Source organism: Scylla paramamosain, chromosome 30 (assembly GCF_035594125.1).
Source record: "Scylla paramamosain isolate STU-SP2022 chromosome 30, ASM3559412v1, whole genome shotgun sequence".
Classification (NCBI taxonomy): domain Eukaryota; kingdom Metazoa; phylum Arthropoda; class Malacostraca; order Decapoda; family Portunidae; genus Scylla; species Scylla paramamosain.
Window position 1 is genome coordinate 18,348,858 of NC_087180.1, and position 27,156 is coordinate 18,376,013.

The 27,156-nt window shown below is 45.5% G+C and overlaps 1 protein-coding gene across 1 annotated transcript; it reads left to right on the top strand.

Annotated features, from left to right (window-relative positions):
- Nucleotides 1–1,563: 1,563 nt before the first annotated feature.
- Nucleotides 1,564–27,102, top strand: LOC135116090 (ABC transporter G family member 6-like). Its single transcript, XM_064033300.1, has 28 exons — nt 1,564–1,708; nt 3,333–3,534; nt 4,708–4,946; nt 5,710–5,781; nt 6,314–6,412; nt 6,597–6,835; nt 7,664–7,853; nt 8,240–8,383; nt 9,164–9,292; nt 10,223–10,451; nt 10,641–10,746; nt 10,980–11,261; nt 12,211–12,236; nt 12,776–12,923; nt 18,110–18,359; nt 19,856–20,027; nt 20,889–20,937; nt 21,902–22,088; nt 22,273–22,443; nt 22,849–23,087; nt 23,375–23,582; nt 23,815–23,846; nt 24,054–24,159; nt 24,464–24,688; nt 24,984–25,119; nt 25,423–25,528; nt 25,701–25,801; nt 26,299–27,102. Exons 2-28 carry the CDS (start codon nt 3,336–3,338, stop codon nt 26,469–26,471), a joined length of 4,257 nt encoding a protein of 1,418 aa, XP_063889370.1. The 5' UTR covers nt 1,564–1,708; nt 3,333–3,335; the 3' UTR covers nt 26,472–27,102.
- Nucleotides 27,103–27,156: the final 54 nt, after the last annotated feature.

The window sequence follows — 27,156 nt, forward strand, 5'->3', positions numbered from 1 at the left end:
CCAGTGTGTGTGTGTGTGTGTGTGTGTGTGTGTGTGTGTGTCAAGGAAAACGGAGTCTTCATTTTTGCGTGCCTTAGAACATCGGCGCCAGGCGGGGAGCGGTCGCATCTTGGTCCGTTTAATCTCCTCTACTTTTAACAGACTCTAGTGGAGGTTGGTGGGGTTTCCAAGGATGGTTCTATGATTCTAGTGATAGGTTAATAAGAGTTCTACACTATCAGTAAAGGAAACACCAGTGGGGACCGGTACTGACTCGTAACAGACTATGTAATGGAGGTTAGCGAGGCTTTCATGAGTGCATTCTTGATTCCAGTGATAATTCAATAAGGCTTCTACACTATCAGGAAGGGAAACGCCATTGAGGGTGCGTACAATCATAATCATCTCTTTGACCTTTAAAAATACTACGACAGACTAAAACTTAAAAAAAATATAGTCCCTTATGGTTTAAGTAAGCATGAAGGACACACACACACACACACACACACACACACACAATGGCAGTCGTTGATAGCTTCAATGCGTAGTGCTGCTCTTCCTTCACCCTGTCAGCGTCCAGTCATCAGCGGGGTCCAGTGTAGCTTCAGGGTAATAGGTACGGGGATGAACTGACCAAATCTGTACTGTTTTGACTCCGCCCCCTTACCCGCCCTACTCTTGCCGGGTCTGCGCTAACAAGACGACACGATTGCCGCGAAAACCAGATTTAAACCAGTCACAAAAAACGAGAGGTATTTTTATCAATTATCTGCATGAACTGAATCTAAAAGAACTGCGGGTTTTGTCAGATATAAATATAAAGGTAAAATATTCATCTTATATTTGCACGTACAAAGCGGTATTTTTCAATTATTTGCACGAACTGAACCTGAAGGAAATGTGGCTTGTTTTGCTAGATACAGATATAGGGTACGTTTTCAGCTCATTATTGCGAACATGTGAACACGCAGAGAGACGTGGTGGTAGATGGCGGGCTGGATAAAAACCTAACCCTGGGGAGCGGATGTTTGTCTTCTTGTGATTGGCGAGGACCGAGTGGAAATATGGGTGTCGCCTGATTCAGTCTCTCTCTCTCTCTCTCTCTCTCTCTCTCTCAGGCATTTTCACATATAGAACGAAACATACAACTCAGCATGGCCAAGACAAGTGCTTCAGTTCATTACGATGGTTTGAAAACTTAAAAACCTATTCGTCTCTTGCTTCATGATCAACAGTTTCTGAGCGTGACTGTTATTGCCTCCTGCTGGTGCTGTGCTTGCTATTACTACTACTACTGCTACTACTACTACTACTACTGCTGCTTGCGTAAATATTCGTGAGTCAAAAAAACTCCAGATCAAGATATGCTTTAAAGGTATTTGTTACCTCATTATCGTTACCATCAGCTTGTGTTTGGGACGTACATGAAAACCTTGAGAGAAAAAAAAGAAAAAAAGAAAAAAAAACTGCAGTATTCTGGTGGTTACCTAAGGTGGTAGCGTCGGCGTTACACAACCCTCTCGAAGTCGCTGGATGGCGGGCACCCACTTGGCGGTTTGTGGCATCTGTGACTCAGTCTGGTTCATTTCTGTTTGCCTTCTCCACAAGAACAACACGCGGGGCATCGGTCCTGCGAGTGACGGATTGCTGTCTGTCTGTCTGTCACCACCCTGGGATATTACTCGTGTTTCTTGATGTGTCTTGATGTGTTGTGGTCTTCATACATAAGGTAAGCCTCTCCGAACCCCATGTTACCATTGCCACGTGCCGTTACAGCCTGCCAGCGTCGCCACTTTTGTTACTACCCCCCGCAACGCCCATAAAATCTCACTATATGGTGGTTCATCTGGTGTGTCTCGTATCCCTGCATAAGATTTTATCGCCACGTTTTTCAAGGTCTGGAGGTGAAATATTGGGTGATTCTGGTCCCGACGCCCCTTTGGACAGACCGCGAGGCAAGTGCATGAGGCGACTAAGGTTCTTGTATTCACTCTCATATTATGCCGTAATTCCGTTTTCTTTAGGTCATACGTGCGTTTCTCCTCGCATCCTTGGCCTTTTAGAATACTGATAAGGTATAAGCCTACGCAGAGGAGCGAGGCCTGGTGCGGGTGAGCCGTGTGGTCTGTCGCCTTAATTAACTCTAGTGCGTGTTCCATCTGTGACACTTTGAAGGTGGGGGAAGCAGGGGGCATCAGTGTGACACCCAAGTTTTTAAGATAATGCATATTACACACACACACACATACACACACACACACACACTGAGAAGAAACCAGAGCAAAATAAAAAAAAAAAGTATTCCCTTTTATTATAACCTAAATGTACACAACAGCAATTTATTAAACTGGAAAGAAACCACAGGACAGAAAATAATCTCAACACGGTAGTTAGCTCGTGTCCTGAATAACCCGCCGCATTGATCTCACTTTAAAAGGTCGCGACTCAACCACAGCCACACGACACTCGCCGGCGTCTGGTCTGCACGAGGAACATTGAGTGGTGCGCAGAGATGTTGCTAACTATAAAACTGTGGTGCGAGGTGCTGGGCCGTCCTTGAGACCCATGCAACAAGACGACGTACTGTGATATTTGTTTTCCTTCGCCTCCTTATCATCGTCTTCCTCCTTCTCCTCCCTCGACGCCACCACTTTCTCATTTCACTTTTCTTAGTTATGTTTTTCTTTTTTAGCTTCACAGTGACCACTATATTCGGGGAGAGAGAGAGAGAGAGAGAGAGAGAGAGAGAGAGAGAGAGAGAGAGAGAGAGAGAGAGAGAGAGAGAGAGAGTTATATTAGGCCCTAGATTCTAAGATTACTACTCAACATCACATTTCCCTCCAATCCGCTGAGTTTCAAGTGCTGTTACTGGTGGTGGTGGTGGTGGTGGTGACGGCATGTGGAGGAGATAGAGGAGAGATAGAAATAGAGACAGAAAAAGGTAATTAACGCGGTGAAATTTTCCAGATGCCCACAAGGTCGTGTCTGTGTTTCAAATGCTTCGGGTCTGTTTGCTCCTTTGTGGTTCTCTCTGCGCTTCTAGTCAAATACTGTCTCGCTGTCCTGTGCTTCATTTTCCGTATCGTTGAGTCACACGGTGCTTGAGACATGTTCGAAGGTTCATATTGTTTCCTTCCTAGCTATATTTTCTCTCTCTCTCTCTCTCTCTCTCTCTCTCTAAAGTGAGGGAGGGATGCCTGGTTATGAAAGGAATCTTGTTGTTGTTGTCTCTATAGGTTATAAAAATGTCAAAACGAGACTTTAATGGGTATAAATTAATATGAAAATCTCTCTCTCTCTCTCTCTCTCTCTCTCTCTCTCTCTCTCTCTCTCTCTCTCTCTCACACACACAGAACATGAAGAGGGCTTCTCTACCGTACCGTGTCTCCGTGTCTTCCACAATGGAGGAGGACGAGGAGGCGAATCCCATCACGTTCAGCTGGCGCGGCGTGAACGTCTTTGCGCGGCCTGTGGGTGTCGCGGGGAAGAGGTACTTTTGGCAGAAGCGTGACGAGACCACGACGCCCTCCACGGAGATGCACATCCTGAAAAACGGTAAGGAAAGCACTGGTATTTGTTTCTATCTTTCAGTCTATCTATCTATCTATCTATCTATCTATCTGTCTTTTCTGTCTTTGTTTATTTATTTATTGATTTGTTTCTTTGTTGTTTTCTTCGTTTCTCTATTCATTTACTTATTTATCTATTCATTTAGTTATGCTTTTTTTGTCTTTTTTCGTCAGCTCTCATCTACATTACACACACACACACACACACACACACTCTCTCTCTCTCTCTCTCTCTCTCTCTCTCGTTTATCCACTTACTTTGAGTCTAACTAGGAAGGGAGTGACGCGAGAGAAATGTTCAAGGGTACTGGATTTAAAAGGTTAGAATGGGAAGAGACGAAGGAGATGGAGGGAGAAAGAGGGAATATACATCACAGTGTCCTCAGATCTAAAATAAGTTATAGACGCCCTTTGTTCTCTCACCACGACTACTTTCCAAGGCCACAGAGATGACTGACTGGGTTTTCAAGAATGTTTTACTTGTTAGTAATGTAAAAATCTTGTTTATCTGTCACTGGGATCATGAAAAAAAAAAAAAAACCTTGAAAAACCCGTGTCGCTTCGGCTAGAGCCTTTTGAGTGGAGGTGCGGCCCAGGGGTGTTTCGAAATACCGTCCTATAGTTGGGAATGTGTAGGTTATACTTATCGTTCGTATTTACAGAGATTAGACAGGAATTCTTAGCCATATAGAAAATAAGAATTGCACTGTATTAAATGGTGTTGAAAGAACTGAGTGAGTGAGTGAGTGAGTGAGTGAGTGAGTGAATTTTATTTCCAACAAGGAGGTCAACGAGCAACATGATTGAAAGACGGTGATGTGAAGTGACAGGGTATAGAAGGAAGGCCGTGACCGCACTCTACATAGAACACAAAGAACCATAGCGGACCTGACAGCCACACACTCCCGCTGGTGACTTCATGAATAGCGTGTTGGAAGTGAAGTCCTGGAGTGACTCTATATCTGTGTATGTCTCACCCAACGCATCTCGTGAATCTGTGACGTCAACAGCTATGGGCACGTGTCTTGTTGAGGCCTTGGGTGTGTGGCGAGCTTGGGGGGGGTGCGGCGCGGCTCGGCAGGGGGTGGAGGTATGTGCAATGGCGTGGCGAGGCTTACACAACAGCCTGTCAGTGATCGCCCTGTTCTTGCTCATTCAGTGACGGGTGTGTGCCGTCCTGGGGAGCTGCTGGCCATCATGGGGGCGTCAGGGGCGGGCAAGACCACTCTTCTTAACGTTCTCACGCACCGTAACAACGAAAAGTTACGCATCACCGGCGACCTCTTCGTGAACGGCCGCCGGATGGACCCTGACACCCTGACTAGCCGCTCTGCCTACGTGCAGCAGGACGACCTCTTCATCGGCCACATCACCGTCAGGGAGCAACTTACCTTCCAGGTGAGCGGCTGCGGCGACGCCATTCCATAACACTAATGCCCTGTATTCAGAAACGCTCTGCTCTCTCACCGCTACTATTTTCAAAGGCCACAGAAATAATTAGCCGGATTCTCTAGTGTTTCTCCTGTTAGTAGTGTAGAAATCTTGTTATTCTGTCACTAGAACCATAGAAATACCCTTAAAAACTTGTGTCACTTCAACTGGAGCCTTTAGAAAGTAGTGGAGGTGCTGCGCAGAAGAGTTTCAGAATAAGGTCCGAAATGAGATGGCGATACTTAATTAAATGCGGCCTCCCCACGGCCCTCGGCAGGCGGGTGTGTGGGGACGGCTAGGGAAGAAAAGGCTGGAGAAATTGCTGAGGTTCATGAATTTACTTGTTTTTTTGTTAGTTTTAATGCCAGATATTTGTATTTCTCAGGTTCCATTATTTGGAAGATACTGACGTTTTATTGTGTTGTCTAAATGCACTGTCTCTGTCAGCCTGATAGTAGACCCACTCTCCTCCTGTTCATTCTGGCTTATGTAAGGGTTAAATTGCTGTATTCTTTATCTTTTTCCCTTTTTCTTTCTCTCATTTTGTTGTTGTTGTTGTTGTTGTTGTTGTTGTTGTTGTTGTTGTTGTTGACGATTTGTCCAAACCTAACCTCACCCGTAACTTACTTTTTTTCCTTTTCCTTTTTTTTTTTTGCATTTCTCTCATTCTGTTGTTGTTGTTGTTATTGTTGTTGTTGTTGATGATGACTTCCCCCGTGTCCTCCCTCAGGCTGCGCTGCGCATGGACCGCCACTTGAGCCACGAGCAGCGGCTGGTGCGCATCAACCAGGTCATTTCAGATGTAAGTCACCCACCAAGGCTCGGCCACACCAGCACGCCTTGCCTCTTTCGCCTCTACACCAATCACTCGCTATCTCTTTCTTATTACTCTCAGTTAGTCATTTCCGCTTCTCGTCTTCGTCCTTCTCTTCATCTTCCTCTTCTCTTTATTGCCTTAGTTATTTTCATTCCTTATCTTCGTCCTCCTCTTCGTCTTCCTCCAAGTGATTCAAATTTCAGTGATGTACTTGATCATTTTATCTGTGTGATGTGTGCGCATGTTTATTTTTTTCTTTGTTCCTTTGTATATTCCCTTATAATTTCTCACCCCCTTTTTCGTTACTACTTTTTTCTTTTTTTTCTGTCTTTCTATGTTTTATTTCTTAACGTATTATGTATTTCCTGTCATTCATTCATTCCCTTGATTCCTTTTCCATAAATCCTTTCCATCTCTTATTTTTTTTTGTTTCGTTCTGCTTTTCATTCTTTTCCAACCTTCTTGCCCTCTATTTTGCCTCGCCTCCCTCTGACTGCTCCACCTCCGTGCTCCCCAGCTTGGCCTCAGCCGCTGCGAGCACACACGCATCGGGACCCCAGGCGAGGACCGCAGAATGTCGGGCGGCGAGATCAAGCGGCTGAGTTTTGCGTGCGAGGTGAGAAATGATCGTTGCTGCTCCTTCGTTATTCGTCACTTTGTGGAATATTTTCCTCCTCACATTTTTGTTCATTGTTTAATTTTCACGTCACGTAAAGGAAGTTTCATTATATGTTCGTTTACTCTCTCTCTCTCTCTCTCTCTCTCTCTCTCTCTCTCTCTCTCTCTCTCTCTCTCTCCAGGTGCTGACCAATCCGTCTCTTCTGTTCTGTGACGAGCCCACCTCCGGCCTGGACTCCTTCATGGCTCAGAACGTGGTGAGCATGATGAAGGGCATGGCGGAGCGGGGCAAAACAGTGCTGTCCACCATCCACCAGCCCAGCTCGGAGGTGTTCGCCATGTTCGACCGCGTCCTGTTCCTTGCTGAGGGCAGAGTGGCCTTCCTCGGCAGCTGTGACGAGGCGCTGCGCTTCTTCGGCAAGTGAGTGAGGGAGTTGTGGGAGTGGAGTGCCTCGTGGTCCAGTTCCTTGTTTGTTTCTTCTTTGGCAAGTGAGTGGCTGAGTTATGTAAGGTTCCTCGTGTTTTAGTTTTTTTTTTTTTTTTATTCTTCGACAAGTGAGTGGAGGAGCTGTTTACGTAAGGTTCTTCGTGTTTTGGTTTCTCGTTTGTTTCTTCTTCAGTGAGTGAGTTATGCTAGTAAGGTTCCTCGTGTTTTAATTTCTTGTTTTGTTTACTCTTCGGCAAGTGAGTGAGGGAGTTGTTTAAGTAAAGTGCCTCGTGTTTCAGTTTCATTTCTGTTTCTCCTTTAGCAAGTGAATAGTTTGCGGACTCTAATATAATCCCACATAATCAGTCGGGCTGTTTTGTTCCCCGCCACAAACAGCCAACCGGGGGATCAGTGTAGCCACAAAAAACAAAGGTTGCTTATCTCCTATATAATTAAAACGGTACGGTTGAGAAAATGTGTATATCATTATGTGTTTGGACTGACGGGAAGCCGGTGGTGGTGCGACGCTGAGGAGTGACGTGGCTGTGTTTTTTCGTCTTCTTTATTGTTAAGTTATGCAAAAGACGTTTTCTTCCTTCTTTAATTAGACACTAATTCAACCTTGCCTTGCCATAATTGCTTCTAACTTCCTCTTTTCCTCAATTTTTCTTCTGTTTGCATATTTTCCACCATTTCCTTTCCTGCGTATTCCTTCCTTTCCTTTACCGTACCTTAATTTGTTCTTTCCTCTCCCCTCTGCTCCTTACTATTTACTCTCCGTCCTCCCTGTCTCGGCTACACTCTCGTCTTATTCACCGGAAGGCTTGGAATGAACTGCCCGGCCCAGTACAACCCCGCCGACTACTTCATCTGCCAGCTCTCGATAGAACCCGGCCGCCAGGAGACGTGCAGGTACCGCATCCACTCCGTGTGTGACACCTTTGAGCTGAACGACCTGGGCAAGGCGGTGTTAGAGGACGTCAACGCCAACCAGAGACTACAGAACCACGAGGTACTACTACTACTACTACTACTACTACTACTACTACTACTACTACTACTACTACTATTCCATGATTGCTACTGCTAATACTACTATTACTGCTACTGTTCTACCGTGGGATTACTGCTTCCACCACCACTATTGCTACTATTAATCTATTACAGCTGCCACTACCATTATTACTGTCATTAATCTTCCTGTCACTAAATCTGCTAATGTTGGTACCCCTTCTCCTCCTCCTCCTCCTCCTCGTCCTCCGTCACTTCATCAGATCATGTTGCTAATAGGTGTTTTTCTTCGTCAAAATCCGGTTTCGCTGTGTGTAAATCCACCTACATGCCAGCAAGCCAAATGATGCCCATTAAATAGTCCATCCTTGAACCTCCGCTGCCCAGGATGAAGTGTACGGCCACCAGAGGGAGGACAAGTCGCCTTACAAAAGCCCGTGGTGGAAGCAGTTTCATTGGGTGCTGTGGCGGTCGTGGCTTCAGACCATCAGGGAGCCGCGTCTTATCGGGGTTCGCTTCCTGCAGGGCCTGGTGAGTCCCGGATCTTGTGAGAATTTGAGGTTCTATCAATGAGAGTTTAGGTTTTTTTAATTAATTGTTTCTTGTTTCATTCTTGTTTTCTTTCTTGTTTTTGTTCTTTTATTCTTTCCCTTGTTCTTCATTTTTTTTCTTCTTTTTTTTGCTTCATCTTCTTTTTCAGGAGGGTTTCATAGTGATAAGAGTCTGATGGCCGGATATCCTTTAATGGAATGTTGACAGCCTCCATCCATCACCGGCCTAAATACCAGTATATTATAATTCCGAGGCGAGCTAATTACCTCTTCTCCCTTTAACTTAGGGGTGGGGGGGGGAATAAGTCACGTGACACACCACACTGGTTTAGGTGTTGGCGGGAGATTTGAATGGCTGTGATTAATACCACATGATGCACATTGTTAACCTCTCTGATTCCCAATAAAGATTAAGATTATTAGGAATACGAATGTCACTGAGGGGAGGAGCGAGCAGATTCTTACCAGTATTCAAATCTTCACTATGGACTATATCCCCACTACTTTCTAAAGGCTCTACATGAAGTCACACAGTTTTTTAAGTATGTTTTTTTTATATTTCTAGTGACAGATTAACAAGATTTCTACATTATCAACACCAGAAACACTCTTGAATAACGCGGCTAACCATCTCAGTGGCCTTCGAAAACAGTCGTGGTGAGAGAGAGCGGAGCGTCACAGAAAACGGGATTAAGCCATGCCCGTGCACACGTACACTGCATGCTAGCTAATTTTTGTATCCCCCTTTGTCTCCCTGCAGGCCATGTCGGTAATACTCGGGCTCATGTACAACAGAAAGGGATCTTACGTGGACGTGATGAGTATTAATGGGTCTCTCTTTGTTCTTGTGGGCAATATGACCTTCCAGAACATGTCTTTGGTTATTCATGTAAGTTCTATTTTCCTTCGTATTTGTTCCTTTATTCCTTACTTTTTCTCTTTCTCTAGAACATGTCCCCTGTTATTCATGTAAGTTATGTTTTTTTTTGTTTTTTTCTCTTATATTTTCCTTTGTTTTCCTCTAGTCTTTACTCCTCCTCTTTCTCTAGGTCTCAGGTTGTCCGAGTAAGTGACCTGCTGCTTTCCCCCGTAGATTTTCCCTTACTTTCCCTTTCTTTTCACTGTTATGATTGGGATTTAACCTTCAGAACACTGGAAAATATGCTTGCACGGACACACGATAGAAAAATTAAAAGGATCAAGAGGTTATTATTATTATTATTATCATTATTATTTCTTTTTTTTAGGTTACAAAACTATTTAAGAGATTGTAGTAAAGAAATGTTTAAAAAATTGTTGATGAACATATAGAACCAACAGTAAACTTTCAAAGAACCCATTTTTAGCATATTTTAATTCTCAACACTCTTTCATCTCTCTTTTCTTTTTATTTTCCATTTCCTTTCCACGCTCACCTAAGCTTTATCATCTGCAACCGTCAATACTTTCCCCCTGCCAGTTTCCCCTTGTTAAACACATTACCTCGGTCCCTTCCCACACTCCCTCGCTCTTTCTCTTCCTGGGTCTTTATTCACTCCAGCGACCCTCTCTGTTCTTCCGTCACTTTCTCTTGCTTACTCTCTCTCCTTCAGCATAGTCTCTGTTCTTCCGTCACTTCTCTCGTTTTCTCTCTCTCTTTCTCCCTCACTGGTAACCTTCAGCATAATCTCCGTACTTACGTCACTTCTCTCGTTTTCTTTCACTCGTAACCTTCAACTTAATCCATTACGCTTTTTCCCACAATCTTCCTATTATTGAAACTGAAAGCACTGTTCTTGAAAGGGAGAAAGAGAGAGATTCTGTTTTTCTTTCCCTCCAGACCTTTTGCACTAACAAGGAACTCTTTCTACGGGAGAACCACAACGGCATGTATCGCCCAGACGTGTATTTCCTGTCCAAGAACATTGTGGAGGCGCCAGTCTTCACCCTGTACGCCATCATGTACACCTCCATATTCTACTTCCTCGCCGGCTTCCCCCACGACAGGGACCACTACCTCGTTTGCGTAGGCACGTCCATTCTCCTCGCCTGGTGCTCCGTGTCCTTCGGTAAGAGACAGTGTGTGTGTGTGTGTGTGTGTGTGTGTGCCGGGGTGCATGTGACGGGTGGACAAGAATAGTGGTTTGAAATGAAGATACTGTGAGGGATGTTGTATATTATCTCTCTCTCTCTCTCTCTCTCTCTCTCTCTCTCTCTCTCTCTCTCTCTCTCTCTCTCTCTCTCTCATTTCCTCCCAGGTTACTTCCTCTCCTGCTTGGCGCCAAATCTCAGCGTCGCGGTGCTCGTGATGGCGCCCTTCCTCCTCCTCATGAGGTTGCTCAGCGGCTTCTTCATCAACCTCAGGTGAGTCCAAGGGCTGGACAGACACGTGGGTTCTTTGACTAGCCTTTGCATTCGTTATGAGGGATTACTACTTGTTGTCTGTCAGGTGCCTGGAGAGGCAGCGGGAATGACAGCCAGGGAAGGGCGCGGGGAGTGTGGTAGTGTTGGGCACGGCTGATGCAAGTGTCAGGCGCCACCTTGGCCCTAATGAGCCCCTGTCAGGTCTAGTGCACCGCCCCTTTCCTCTCCGCCAGGTCCATTCCGCTCTTCATGAAGATCATCAGCTACTTGTCGTGGTTCACTTACGGCAACGAGGTGCTGCTCATCAACCAGTGGGCGGGCGTCACCAACATCACCTGCTCCCCGACAGCCACCAGGTGTTACCCTAACGGCGCCGCCATCCTGGAACAACTCGGCTTTTCAGAGGACGACTTTGTCGTTGACCTGGCCTCCCTCGGCTGCCTCATCGTGGGCTACAGGGTTGTCGCCTACACCATCTTCCACCTGCGGACCATGAGATCTAAGCCCCGCGGATGAGGGGCCTGACTGGGCCTCTCGCTGTGAGTGGACACCGGCAGAACGTGTCGTGTCCAGTGCAACTGGTGCGTCTTAGGCGAGTAAGACGTGCGGAGAGCTTCATGACCCTTGGGAGACTCATCCCGCTGTTAGTCTGTAAGTTTTGGAAGATGTGTAAGGTTGTGAGAGGTTGAAGAAACCCGAGGTGTAAATACAGGGAGGAGACAAGGTATTCAGTTTATGAAAGGGTGTCATTGACCGAAGCTAAGGAAGGGCGTCCCCCTGCATGCGACACACAGCTCTACACAGCACTCGCTGCAACACACTTGTAGAGCACTGCCTGCCTGCCTCACTCTGGCGGGTACTCTCATTACTATATACATCTTGCAACAACACGCCAGCGCTCTTCGGAGGCAGAGTACACGCAGGTATGCAGGAATGCGAGTGTACACACAACATAGCTTGCAGGAGGATGCATTACATCAGTGAGGATATGAAAACGCTCCACAGCTTTGTATGACATATATAAGACTTTGCTGTGACTAGCCGTGCCGTAAGAGAGGATGGCTCGTCACGGCAGATGCTCAATTTGATAATAAAGTGTTTGTGTTGAGTTACTTAGACAGGACCCTGGATGGTTCAGGCAGACCATACCGAAACCCTTTTGTTCACAATAAAAATGAAACTACAAGAAGTGGGTTCCTTCTTTGGCCAACTTAAAAGCTACCCTGTTGAAACTGTGGCAAACTTTTCCTTTATATTACGTAAGAGGGGCACCGGCCAAGGACAAGAAAAATGGAGAGAGAGAGAGAGAGAGAGAGAGAGAGAGAGAGAGAGAGAGAGAGAGAGAGAGAGAGAGAGAGAGAGAGAGAGAGAAGGTCCACTGAGGCGCCACTCCAAAAAAAAGTCCGAATCGGGTACTGACTCAAGACATAACAGCTTCCTGACTCACTCCTTAATTGACTGCAGGAAGTTGGTGTACTATAAGGAAGAAGGTAAGTAATATAGTCATGGGTTGGGAGATCAGTAAGTTACAATTTTTTAAAACTTTTTTGCGCATTACGAGTCAGGGTGTCACTGGCGGCATGATTAAGTACGGCCAGCAGTAGTAGTAGTAGTAGTAGTAGTAGTAGTAGTTGTTGTTGTTGTTGTTGTAGTAGTTGTTGTCATTGTTGTTGTTGTTGTTGTTGTTGTTGTAGTTGTTGTCATTGTTGTAATTGTTGTTGTTGTTGTTGTAATAATAAACCAGGTGGCGAGATATGGCAACCACACAGCACACCAGCGCGTTTCACCCCAGCTTGTGTAAGAATCACACACAAAAAAAAAAAGAAAAAAAAGAAAAAAAGGAAAAAAACTTGTGTATGCGAAAGCGAGGAAGGCGAGGCATGCAGTGGGCGGATCACAACTTGGTCTTACCCAATGAGAAGCTCCATCCCTCCCTCCACCCCCATCACTGCCCCTACCTCTCTCTCATTCCCTCTGCAGACTCGTTTCCTCATCCACCCCCCGTAAATTGCTGTCTTCACCTTTCCAGGCACCACCCCCACCCCCACCACCCCCAGTTTCCTGTCAACCCTCGCAAGGTCGTATGCTAGATACTCTCGTCTGCGTGCCGCGGATACTCTTACCAGAACGACCTCTTACTCTCAGCAACACAGACAAGACCATAACACTACCACAAGGTCAAGTGTTTTAGTCTCAGCCGTCTTCTCTCGTCCCAGTTCCCTCAGCTCATGGTAACGGCTGCCCCATTCCCAGTAAGTGTCAGATTCTGGAGATACTGGTTGTATTATCTTTTGCAGTATACTAATGTGCATGAAGGTAAGCGGGTTACTGAACTGTAGCTTGGTCTGTTTAATTCTCCGTTATGTTCGCGTACTGAGATTGCGTAACAATAATGGTGAGGGAGTGATTGAGGTCCGTGTTTTGAAGCGCTTTACTCCCTCACCACGACTTATTCAGAATTAGCTTCTACACCTCAAGTTTACATAAGGTGGCACAGAGTGAATGAGCGTAACGTGTTGTAGAACCCCCCGTCCAGTAGGGTGAAGAGTAGATGCCCGCCTCTCTTAGTGATCTCCCCGCCCCGCCTCCCTTCCTCCACAGGGCCAGTGACCAGTCAGCCAGTCTGGTGTTTAGTCTTGTAGAGGGAGGGTGGGAACAGAATTCCCTCCTTTGTTTTAATTTATTCTCTTCAATTTTATCTCAACATTAAAAGACGGATCTGTGCATTGCGGGACCCAAGAAGCGACACACAACCCAGGCAAGTGTCTCATCTCTGTCTTTTCTTGCTGTGTGATGTTTTTCTTTTTTCGAGCGAGACTTACTAACGCGGTGCACTAACATTTGTCGCCGATGCCCAAAGGCTGCCATAAGAATCCACGGACAGTCAGTCAGGCATAAATTTTTCCCCTCCAAACGCAAAAAATAACCTTTACTTTTTGGCTGTGCAAGGAGACTGTGCCATAAATCTTCAGAGTGCCTGTCATGTGTCGCACTGAAGTGTACGTAGTTTTCGGCAGCGGAAGTCTTTGCGAAGATGATACAGTGCAGCGTCATGAAGCAGGCAGGTAGCAATCCATCAGCTGCCGTGCATAGATCATCCCCCTGATCCATCTCGCTCCGTGGCTTTATCATTGGCGCCAGACGCATCGCCTCCAACAGTGTCTCAGGAGAAGCGCGAGCAAACACGTGATGCAACGGCGCTCCATGTGACTGTATAAACAACTGGGTGCAGCGAACCACGTAAGCGTTGTTTTCATTAATACATATATGTCGCCGTGTTTTAAGCTTAAAGATTCTTGCTAAGTTACCAGTAGACATCAGAGCCTTCCTTTTACTTAGCTACGTATACATAACAGTGGGTCAACTCAGTTACGTAAGGTACCAGCGCCAGGCTTACACAACTCCCGAACGCACGCAAGGGAGAGAGGGCACCCTGTTGGCCCAGCTGGCGGTGTTTGGCATCTTGACTCCTTTTGGCTCCACTTCTGTTTACTGTTGCCGCAAAAAAACAGCATAGGATGCACTTGACTGACTGAAGAGAGATCACTACCTGTCTACCGTCGAAGGGAGAAGAGGAAACCTTCGAGGTAGTGATAGGAATGTGTGTGTGTGTGTGTGTGTGTGTTACTCTGCTCTGCCTGATCATAGTTCAGTCTAGTTGGAGTTTGAATAATTTGACAAGTGGATGTGTGTGTGGACGTAACAAAATAACACACTGAGACAGCTCCATTGGATGCGAGGAGCTGTCGGGGCCACTCAAGGGTGCCAGTGACCAGACAGCTCCCTGTGCGGTACTTGCGTCATATGGAGAGAATAGTGTATGGCACCAGCCGTCTCCTTCACTCGACCCTATTTCCTTTGACGTGTGTTTTCATTCCCTTCAGTGCCTTTCCTCTCCTTGCCCTAATTTTTTATTCACTTGATTCTTATTTTATCTCAGTAACATCTTAACTCACTTGAGAATGTGAAGAACCACGTAAAAGTCCGACAGTCTGCCTCGATCTCGTCAACTGTTAGCATGTTGAGAGGTCAGTGAGAGGTGCTGTGGGCAGAGCGGCAGGATCGAGACACTGAGTAGCGCGGTATCCTTTGCTTCACTCAGTTTGTGGCCTCTATTATTACTTGTGAGAGCGTTCAGATATGAGTGATGCTAATGTGATGCTATTTACTGCTATTGCTTTTACTGGAGTAACGATTTTTCAGGGTCAAGTATAAGGGGTAAACGAGCGAAGATACTGCATCAAGGTAACCATGGATAAGCAGTTAGGTTAGCTTACGTATAGTCACGCTGTCATGGGGTTTATCACACTGGTACTAGCAAAGGGAGACATGCTCTTTCTGGTGAGGTGTCAAGGGTAAATGAACCAGTGTACTCCAAGGCCAACGGATAAGTGATTCTTGTGATCTGAAGGGGTTGATCTGTCCATGCGTGACTGGCAATACGTTTTCTCTCAAAATGCTTCAGGAATACGAGTAAGGCACATATTCTGAAACGCTTCTGCGCCGCACCTCTATTACTTTCCTCGATTTATCCTCTGAAGAAGGGAGACTTAAGGTGGTGGTGGTGGTGGTGGTATTGGTGAGAATGCTGGTGAATGTGATTTGAGGCAGGAACATCACTGAAGAGTCACTGTTTATCTTAGTAATCGTGGTCATCATTGCCTACGTGACTGAGACAAATGTCGTATCGTATCTTACCGTGTGTGTGTGTGTGTGTGTGTGTGTGTGTGTGAATTAATGTTTTTTTTATATCCTGAAGGGAAAAAAAAATGAAAGGGTAATATGCAAATTTCTTTTCCTTTGCGATTGAAGGTATTAGATCATAAAATTTACGTTTTTTTTTTACTATAACCGAGTATAACATAGAACATCTACTGTAAAATTTGAAACTACACTAATCAGTCCCTCAGTTTGGGCCAAGAAACGCTGAAAACTCAATTCTATTTCTCTACAACGAAAAATTGTGTATATTTACCTCAGTTCTTAACGTCTGCCCTTCAAACCCACTACCATCCTCGTTTTCTGACTTGGGTAGCGTGGTGAAAGGCTCTGTTGAGGAGATGGTAGACTGAAACATTTACTGAAGTGAGCAGCAGTCGTCACGTCAAGGATTCTCAGACTGTTGTAATCATGGCCATATTTAGAAATTGATTTGTGGGTTGCGTATCTTCCTTTCCTTCCTTCTCTTTTCTTCTTTTCTCCATTTTATTTCCTTTTCTCTTGTTTTCTTTTCTTTTTCCCTTTCTTATTTTATTCTTCTCTTCTCTGCACGAAAAAAATTTCTTTGGCTTGAATTTTCCCACTAAAAAAAAAAAAAGAGGCAAGATGGCGCTGACAGTTCTTATTTTTCACTGAATGTAAATTTCGACCTAATATCTTGGCCATTTTCTCCATTCACACAGGAATTACCAGTTTACATCACAGTATCTCAGCAGCTTTAACCCAAAGATAACGCTGGCTAAAATAAATAGGAATTATTAGCTAGCATCATCACTTTATCAGAATAAGAGTAGAAGATGGAGTCTTAGAGGGGGACTGTTAATTGCCAGAAGGATTAACAGATGGCGGAGTGATTCGTGGAGGGGCTTAAAAATGATAAGGTGACTTTTTTCGGCTGCTTCTGTTAAAGGACACCACAGCGGATCAGCTTTCTCCTCCACTGCTCTCGATCTTCAGCCTCTGCATCGCGTATATTCATTTTCTCTTTTATCTTCGGCCAGGTGATGTAGCAGAGTGTAACGTAACACCTCTTCCTCAATAACGTTAGAAAAAATTAAAGCTTCATTATTCCATTCCGAGTTTTCATGCATCACAGACTCACTGGCTCATTAATTGACAGATACCATACAGACAGATACGTCATGCATATAAGACCGTAAGGAAACGAGAGAAGCTGCAAGAAGTCATCAGCCCTACACGTGGCGATCCCTGTACAAAGCATACATACTTGTATCTACCTATCATAAACTTATATAATCTTCATAAATTTGTAGATATCGCCAATATGCGGTCAGATAGATGGACGAGAGATAAATGAATAAAATAACGAACGAGTCAATAGCCCAGCGGCTCACCACCCACAGAGGCATCCAGATCCTGTAATGGTCTGCCTTATCACCTGGAGATGTTAGTCCTTCAGAGCCCTCAGCGTGCCGGGCCAGCACTCACGCAGCTTAGGGAGAAGCAACAAAACGCGACACCACAATTGATCTATCTAATCTGCCTCGGGTACCTGTTGTCCATCCAGATCTCCACGTCTCCCGGCCAGCAGCAAGTCAGCGCCACACCCTCGCACTGCCGCGCCTCTCGCTTCCCTCGCCACATGATCCTGGCGCAATAGAGATTAAAATAAGAACGTTCCTTAATCCCGCGTAACTTTAAGGGAATTTTAAAGACGGAAAAACAGTCTGGCGATGGAAATACAGACTATATGGTAATTGGTTAATGAATTATTCCTATCTGTGTGTGTGTGTGTGTGTGTGTGTTTGGCGTCTTTAATCCTGGTATGAATAGAGTTGTGAACATAATAGCTGTCAGATGTTCTCGCACACACCCACTCCCCTGTGATGGTTTGAGATTATGATATGTAGCGTATGCCTTCAGTGCCTGGCTCTCCTCGTCCCGGTGCCTGCTCGTCTGTATGATGGATGTACTTGTTTCGTCTGGGTAATGTGATGCAAAGTTTGTTAAAGATAGTACATTTTTTCCTGATCTCTCTCTCTCTCTCTCTCTCTCTCTCTCTCTCTCTCTCTCTCTCTCTCTCTCTCTCTCTCTCGACCTTTCTGCTTCTAATTATATACTCGTTCACTCTTCGTTACATCTACATATTCCTATCCTTCTTCCTCCTCCTCCTCCTTCTCTTCCTCCTCCCCTCTGTTCTCATCACCGACGGAATGCAATTCGGTGCAAGTAATACATCGCATTCATGACAGGTGATCACGCTGTAATCATTATCAATCGCCAATACTCAAGTCTCGTTATTTCTCAAACCTGTGTTGTGAATCTTGCCTGAGCGGGTTCAGTTACGTGAGGGTGAGGCTGGAAGAGTAGTACAGACCGTGGGGAGAGAGGGAGAGCGCGGCGCAAAGGGAGAGGGAGGATGGATAGGGTATCTGGTTCCCTGCCGCTGACCCCGGCGAGGGTGGGGCGGCCAGTCGGTTGCGTGACTCCAGCACGTGCGGTTCCCATCCTGCCGCGCGAGGCAATGTTGCTGGACTGAGAGCTCGGCGGACTGGGTGCTGGGGAGGCGAACAAAAGGCGCTTCCTCCCTCAGTAGTTATCTCAGTGGAAAGCCGCGTCGTCTGCTTGCTCCTCACCCCTTCCTTAATCCATAGGGGCTCAGTAGAAAAGCAGAATAATCCTATTTCCCTCAGTACCGCGTGAGGGGAACCAAAGAGATGAGTGATGGGGGAAGTGTTGACTGGAACCGGCCTCGCCGCCGGTCCCTCCCCACTGAGGAATTTGGAATGGCCGGAAATCCTAATCCTATGGGCGTTCCCTTCTTCAGGAAAATGCCCACGCTGGGGACGGATCAGCAAGAGGAGACAGCGTCACTCCTGGGCTCCGAGCACGTCATCACCCAGTCCTCCAGCTCAGACACCTTCTCCTCCAAGGTAAGAGGTCATGTGTTGTGTTGTGTTGTGTAGCGGCTAAACGTGACACAAAAACATTTTAAATGACCAACTGTCAACGAGAGAAGGAACCACTTGTGCCTGTTTGTGCTCAAGAAAACCTTGAACGGCTCCCCCTGTGAAACAATTCATTCGAAGCATTGTGATGAAAATGTTGAGTGCATTGTTAAAAATTAGTGATTCCTGTACTTTTACGATGCATTGACATTTTGTGACGGATACAAGTGAAACAGTTTTATTACAGTACTCAATTACCAAATAGCAGAGGAAACTTTTCTTAAACTGTATTTCTACGTACTATTACACACCTTGCCTTTGAATTAGTGATGAACATTAAAAAGCCTTATCGAAAGTACACCTCGCGGTCCCTTTACTACACATTCGCTACGCACTGCAGTATTGGGCCACGGTCAGGGAGAGGGTGTGTGTGGCGTCATGATGAGCAGTCAATGGGAGCAAACTGTTTGGGTTCATGTGATTATTGTCTGGGTCTGTGGTCACCTTAGGCCTGTGTGTTAATACCTCTACTTCGCCCCTCATCCCGTCACCTTTTAAATAAATAAATAGATGATGATTTCCCTCCCATCATCTCTCGCTTCTTTAACAAATACCTCCCTCTTTACTCCCCTGACCCTCTCCCCTCCCTCCCTGATAGCCACCTTCCTCCCTGCTACCCCTCCTCTCCCTCCCCTCCCCTCTCTTTCTTAATATCTCCTCTCCCTTCACCTCCCTCGTGACACCCCTTATCCCCCTTCTGGCTCCCTCTCTTTTCCGGGCACCCCTCCCTCCTAGGAACCCTCCCTCCCTGATCCCTCTCCCTTTCTGCTTCATGTTCATTACCTTCCTTTCTGACGCTCCTCTTCCCCATCACTCATTATTCATCTCTCTACCGTCTCTCCTTCGTCTTCTGACTCTCATATTCAGTACATAATAATCAGGTTAGTGCTGAGTCAGTAAGATTTTAATGGATTAGACAAATTTATAGATAGGGATAGGTTGATATAGGTATGTATGTTTAATATAGGGATTGCCACGTCTTATTGGCTTCTTCTAGCTTCCTTATTTTTATGTAAGAGGGGCACTGGCATAGGTTAGCAAATAGAATGAATAAAAAAAAAGGCCCACTGAGGTGCCAGTCCCTAAAGAAGGTTCAAAGGGTCACCAGCAATTGGAGGATAAGCGTCTTGAAACCTCCATCTTGAAAGGGTTCATGCCATAGGAAGGTGAATATACAGAAGCAGGTAGGGAGTTCCAGAGTTAACTAGAGAAAGAGATGAATGATTGAGAATACTGGTTGACTCTTGCATTAGGGAACTGGATGCAATGTTCTTATGTTCTTGTTATGTTTTTATTGAGTTTGCCACATATTACTAGCTTATTGTAGCTTCTCTTATGTTCTCAAGTACTTATCCTGTTCTTATTATGTTCTTATTATATTGGTATCTCCCTCCCACTCCTCGCCCCTCGTGACGCGCCAGCCGGAGGACTACACCGCCTCAGGGAAGCACTATGGGTACGGCACGTGGGGGCACAAGCAGGAGGGCATCACGCTCACCTGGCAGGAACTGAGTGTGTACGTGCCGCAGAAGAAGGGATGGTTCCAGACTGACTACAGCCAGCACCGCCCCTTCAAGAGAGTGCTGAGCAATGGTGAGACACACACACACACACACACACACACACACACACACACACACACACACACAGAGACACAATAGAAAGGGGAAAGACGTTTACGATTAGTTATACACACAAACACACAAGCACAATCTCTCTCTCTCTCTCTCTCTCTCTCTCTCTCTCTCTCTCTCTCTCAGGATCAACTCAACATCCACTGAGCCGCGGGATCACAAAAGTTAAGCCCACGCACTCCACACAAAGCGCTGAATGGCACAATACGACGCCCAGTCAATGGTTCACTGAATGCCTGGACACGTGACACAGAGGGATAGATTAGTCATGATTCTTATGGGAGAGATGTCTGTTTCACGTTCCTTGAAATGAAAACCAGGAAAAAGTAGGTTATTTTTTATTTATTTATTTTGTTATGGAATGTTTTTTTTTTTTTTTTTTCTGGGTTTGTTTCATCTTATTTATCGATTTATGATTATTAAGGATTTTTATTTATTTATTTATTTTTTTTCGAGGTTTGTGGGTAATATTATCTTCGCTATTCATGTTATTGTTGTTGTTGTTGTTTTTGGTGTTGTTGTTTTGGTTGTTATTACGATTCCTGCATTCAAGTTATCAATGTGTATCCTGCTGCTTCACAATCTCGTCTCCTCCTCCTCCTCCTCCTCTTGCTGGTCTGTGGTCTTCTCTATACCTTTCCTTCATCACAAGACTCTACCACAGGAAAGAGGATATTTCTGCGGCTGGACAAACACACACTCTCTCTCTCTCTCTCTCTCTCTCTCTCTCTCTCTCTCTCTCTCTCTCTCTCTCTCTCTCTCTCTCTCTCTCTCTCTCTCTCTCTCATTCATAGCTTTCACTTTTTTTTTTTTCTTTCAGTTTCGGGTGCAGTTCGACCTGGCAGTCTCGTGGCGTTAATGGGAGCAAGGTTTGTAGTAGTTGTAGTAGTAGTAGTAGTAGTAGTAGTAGTAGTAGTAGTAGTAGTAGTAGTAGTAGTGACTGCCCTGAATACGTCTCTATCTTCTCCTCCTGTGTGTGTGTGTGTGTAAGGAAGACTCACAGAGGGATCGTGAGTAGTGTTGCGTGTTGTCACCTGATTCCGAGGTCGAGAAAGGCTTCCTCCTCCTCCTCCTCCTCCTCCTCCTCCTCCTCCTCCTCTTCCTCCTCCTCCTTGTTGTTCTTCGCCTTGTTCTTCATCTTGTTTTTCATATTGTTTTCTTCTCCTTAACTTGTTCTTGGTTCTCTCTCTCTCTCTCTCTCTCTCTCTCTCTCTCTCTCTCTCTCTCTGCATACATTCATCCAATTAAATCCATATGTTTAGTTATGCATTTCTCATTCATTTCTTCACTACACCAGTATTACTTGCTAGACGTAAGAAATTTAACACCAGTCTGAAGGAGGGCCGTGGTTTAAGTCTTCTCCTTCTCACCTTCCCCCCTTTTCCCCCCTTTTAGAATACCTACACTTCCATGGCGCGGTGTCTGCTTCTCCTTCTCCGCCTCCTCTTCCTCCTCTTTCACCCTACAGTGCAGTTATATTATTACTAATAGTTCGTAGTGGATGTCTGGGATGCACTTGTAGGTATGGCTAGATTGGTAACTCCTTTATATTCATTTAGTCATTATTTCTTTAGTGAGAGGCATATTTTTATTCATTTTCTGGTCTTGCTTCCTCTGACACATACGACTCTTAATGATCCTGCTATGTATGATCCTTGCTACTAATACGAGGATTAATTCTACTTAGACTCGTGTCTATAGTGTAGTCGTGTTATATTACATTCACAGTAAGGAGAATACATATTTTCACTCATTCATTCACAGTGGGCGGGAATACTCACTCACTCTTGCATTCATAACGGGGACAACACTCACTCACTCCTACATTTACAGTGGGGCGGGGAAGTCCACTCTGATGAACGCCCTAGCGCACAGAACTCCGGGCGGCGTGGTGGTGGATGGGGAGATTCTGGTCAACGGGCATCGGGTCAACAGCGCCATGACCTCGCTGGCTGGCTACGTGCACCAGGATGACCTCTTCGTGGGCTCCCTCACCGTCAAGGAACACCTGACCTTCATGGTGAGAGAGAGGCTTGAACACGTCCCATTCCGTAGGTTCTGAGGTGTTGACTTGGTACGCATCCGTTTTCTTTCATTCGTGGCGGTTTAGCGGTAAAAAACTTATTAATCTTTCACCTCTGCCTGATATATTTCGTCTGTTGCACCAGCGTCTTGAAGAGTAAATGTTTAATAATCCCCTTCAGACGCGCTTGAGGATGGACAGCACCAGCTCCCACAAGCAGAGACAAGCACGGGTGATGGAACTCCTGAAGGACCTTGGGCTGCTGAAGGTGCAGAACACTCGCATCGGCATTCCTGGCAGCGACAAGTCCCTTTCCGGGGGCGAGAGGAAGCGACTCGCCTTTGCCACAGAGGTGTGTACTCAGCGGCTAGCCTTGGATCGTCTTGAGACTGTTTTCAAAGGCTACATAAATGACTACTTTGGTTGTTGTAGATGTTCTTCCAATTGACAGCGTGGAGTTCTTGTTAAGGAATCACTAGAGTCACCCTTGAAAATTCCCGGTCATTTCCACTGTAGCCTGTTAAATTTAGTCGAGATAGGGCGCCGAATCGTTAAAGAATAAGGATCTAGGACTTTTCATTTATTTTTTTGTGAGTATCTATGATATAACCTTTCTATTACAAAATACATAGGACCCAGCACCTACAGAGAAAAAAATGTAACTGGTTGATGAGTAGGAACACGCTACTTAGAACCGACTTGAGTTACCACCACTGAGGGCTTGCATGGAATCATACTAACACTTCCCCATTTCCAGATCCTGACCGACCCTCCACTTCTGTTCTGCGACGAGCCCACCACCGGCCTGGATTCCTACAACGCCAGGAAAATGGTGAAGATCATGAAGGACATGGCCTCGCGTGGCAAGACCATTCTGTGCACCATTCACCAGCCTTCGTCAGAGGTCTTTATGATGTTTGACAAGCTGCTTCTGTTAGCCGAGGGACGCGTGGCTTACATGGGCTCCTCTGTAGGCGCCCTTGAGTTTTTGGAAAGGTAAGTGTTGGGAGATGTATGGGAAGGTTGAGTATTGGAAGGAACATTACTGCTAGTGGAGGTAATAGTGATGAAAAGGATGAGGAGAGGCAATGAATGAGCAAAGAAAGTAGGGAAATGCATTAAAATACTCATCTATTCCTTATTTGTGTAAATCTTAACATATACTTTGTCATCTGAAATACTACAGACTTTATGGCATATTTCACATCTCCGTACAGGCTAGACCATAAATTTTCCGCAACTTTTAACTTTTAAACACAAACAAATCACCCGCTTCCTTACAGTCTGGGCCACAAATGTCCCGCAACCTTCAACCCAGCCGACTACTACATCCACACCCTGGCGGTCTTCCCGGGACACGAGGCTCGCTCCAGGGAACGCATCAGGAGGATATGTGACAATTTTGCCGTGTCCGCTTACTGCAAGGACATCGACATCACCATTCAGTACCAGGACAACATCAAGATTGCCAATATGGAATGTGGAAGCACCGTAGGTCTTGTTTGGTAGAGTCTTGTGATGTTTATTAAGGATGTAGTGTATCTTTGCTTTTGTTTATCCTTTGATGTGCTCTCCTTTACGTTGTTGAGTGATTACGACCAGATGTGTCTTGCAATATTCCTTTTGTTTTTGAATTGCTGTTCTTGAATTTGTTGTTTGAAGGTAAAGGAAAACCAGGTTCTGTGTAAGATTAAATTCTGAGTTTCTTCTTGTTCCTTTTCAGTATAAAGACGAACCGTTCTTCAGTAAAATACCGTAAGTAGTCGTATTATTTTGTCTTTTAATTTACAATCGTCCAATGACAAAAGTTAAGTGTGATATGTGTTGAATGGCAGACACCAGTAATGTTTCTGAGCCTTGTACGTTAACGCCTGGGGGAGGATGAAGCCTGGAGAGTATTACAACCCAACTACAGGGTCTCAGGAGTGATTGGTGAACAAGTCGGCCTCTCTCGCTTTGCAGAAAGAAGCCAGGGTGGTTGGTGCAGTGGTGGTGGCTGACATGGCGCTCACTGGTCGACTCCTACAGGAACCCTGCCATTCACTCCATCAGGATCATGCAGAAAATTGTAAGTGTGTACGTGCATGTGTTTGGGGCCGGGGGAGGGGGGTGGCGTGGCGCTGAAACGGGCACTGAGCATTGAAAACCCACATATTTAATCGGTACTTGTAAATAATTGATACATTTTCTTTCAAACATCAGTTAATAAGATTGTTTTCAAAGGCCCGTGACGATATTCAATAAATACTAAATGTTCTTTTCTTCACGATCACGCATGTTGTACGTTTCGCAATGCCAGTCTAGGAAACCAACAGGAAACAGTCACTAGAAGGCGGCAATTAAACTTTACCTTCCTGTTTTTTCCCTCCCAGCTGATCGCGCTCCTCATCGGCATCTGCTACACCAACGTGCAGGTGAACCAGGCAGGGATTCAAGACATTGAGGGTGTGCTGTTCATCTTCATCACAGAGAACACCTTCCCTTCGCTCTACGGGGTGCTCAACATCTTCCCGCAGGAGATGCCGCTGTTCCTCCGGGAGTACAAGAACGGGATATACCGCTCCGACACCTACTACCTGTCTAAGATGATCTCTCTGGTGAGTGTTGCAGGGCGGGACACAGGAACACCGCCTCTTGGGTATAAATGGCGGTATATCGACTGCTTTATACTACCAGGGGATGTATCGACTGTTATACTACGGTTTTAGGGACAGATTAACGAGATTTCTATATGATTAACAGAGGAAATACTCTTGAGAAAGTGGGTAGTCATCTCTGTGGCCTTGTAAAATAGTTGCGGTGAGAATCTGAGAGAGCAAAGCGTGTCAGAATATGGCCCTTTGTAGTATGTTTACTAAATTGTCCCTCGCCTCCTCCCCCGCGTCACCACAGATCCCTGGCTTCATCGTGGACCCTCTGGTGTTCTGCCTCATCTGCTACTGGATGGTGGGCCTCCAACGGCACTTCTACCACTTCGCCATGACGGTTCTCATCACCATCTTCACCGCCAACACAGCGTCTGCGTGCGGTAAGCTGCGGGAGACTGACGTTCTTGTTTGCAATTCGATTAGGGAGGATGGAAGTGTCACCTGTTATTTTCAAATGGCATTTTAATAGAGACTACTATTGCCTTTAAAAAAACTTACAGGTAATATTGGCTTAGCACTTTATGTAAGAAGCAGGCAAGGAGTTTCAGAGTATACCAGTGAAAGGGATGAAAGATAGTGAGTACCAATTAACTCTTGCATTAGGGAGGGGGACAAAATAGGGATGAGAGAATGTGGAAAGTCTTATGCAGCGAGGTCGTTGATGGTTGGGTGTTCGTCTTCAGGATCCATGTTCTCGGCGATGTTCGAGAGCATTCCTTACATCATGCTCTTCCTCATTCCCTTCGACGTGGTGCTCCTCATCTCCGGCGGACTCTTCATCAACCTCACGTGAGTACTGGCGGACGCACCACGGCAATGATCACTTTCCCAACACCTCTTCTCTTCAAAATCCCTCAAAAGACAGAGATTAATGAAAAAATAGGTTGGAATCAAAGTTAATGGTGATAGGTCAAGGCAACACACTCAAGCATCGTGTCGTGACTTGGTTCACTCCCCACAGGACCATGCCGTGGTTCATCGGGTGGGTGAAGTACCTGTCGTGGTTCATGTACAGCAACGAGGCGCTCACCATCACGCAGTGGCTGGACGTCACCAACATCAGTAAGCAGGAGTGCATGTCAACAGTGTGCTAACATGTTCACTACTAGAGAGCTTGTAATTTTCACTTGATGCCTTCACTTGATCACCTCTCAGTCAGTCACGATAGAGCAAGATATAATCGTTGTCATCAGTGTGCTAACCCTTTCAGTACTAGACAGCTTATAACCTTCACTATATGGCCTCTTAGTCATCCCTAATATAGTGAGATTGTAGTAGTTTTTATATGAGTAACTAGGTGATTTATAACTGATAACGAAAAATACCATCCTTAACTAGATCAAGTCCTTTACTGATGTTTAAGATATAACTAAACTAATGCCGTAGTGTTGAAAGGTTTAATGATCATTGATAGTGAAAAGTACCATCCTTAACTTCGTCAGATTCTCAAATGACATTCAGAATACGAAACTGACGCCATGTTGCTGAGAGAGTAAGATGGTCAAGTTTAATTCTTCAGGTGCAATTGTCACTCAGGCCAACACTGTTTCCTTCCGCAGCGTGTGAGATGCCGCCAGGCGTGCCCTGCATCCACACCGGCAAGCAGGTGATCCAGGAGTACACCTTCGACCCCTCGCACCTGTCCCTTGACTTCGGTCTGATGGCGGTGCTCTACTGCTGCTTCCACCTCCTTGGCTTCTTTGGGCTGCACCTGCGAGCCAAGAGGAAGTAACACATATAGTCCAAGCGTACCTTACCGAGACATGCGTAACACTGATTTGTTTTGATGTGCTTCCGAATGTTGCACAAACAAAACTTTTCACGGTAAGTTCCTCGACATGTTACCTTCGAAAAAATATGAACACGACGCCGCGCACCAGTCCTGTTGTCCCATGCAGCTCACGAGGGTAGGACTGACTTGTGGTGTTCATTGCTCATGATGGTGCTGTAGCTCATCACCAACAGCCATGCGGACGCGGCAGTCAGGTAATACTGGTGCTCACACTCATCACATGAGTTCCGCGTCAGGTATTAAATTAGATGAGTAAATTACAGGAAATTTGAATGGTATGGACCATTAAAAAGTTGCACCTAAGTATGTTTAACAAGAGGCGCCAGTTAAATAAAATGACAGCCGTGCGCTGTTTTGGATCACGCGCCAGTTTCATGTTGTTGACTCCTCGGTGAAATCAAATCAGTATTTCCATTCATCTACAGTTTCTTCTTCATTCGCAGTATTCATAATATTCTTTGTGATAGCTTACAAATGTTTTGTAATATGTTTGTAAATTTTATTCATACTGATGATCCTGCCATGGCAGTGCGGATATGTTAGCTTACCATACGAATAAACTTAACGAACTGATGCGTAAGTTGTATCATTTTTACTCATCATCATAGAGAAGAACTTGAAGAAC

Coding starts and splice junctions, on each gene's coding strand:
- LOC135116090 (XM_064033300.1), top strand. CDS start 3,336: ATGAAGAGGGCTTCTCTACCGTACCGTGTCTCCGTGTCTTCCACAATG. Junction 10,452..10,640: donor CTGGTGCTCCGTGTCCTTCG/GTAAGAGACAGT, acceptor ATTTCCTCCCAG/GTTACTTCCTCTCCTGCTTG. Junction 18,360..19,855: donor CAGACACCTTCTCCTCCAAG/GTAAGAGGTCAT, acceptor GTGACGCGCCAG/CCGGAGGACTACACCGCCTC.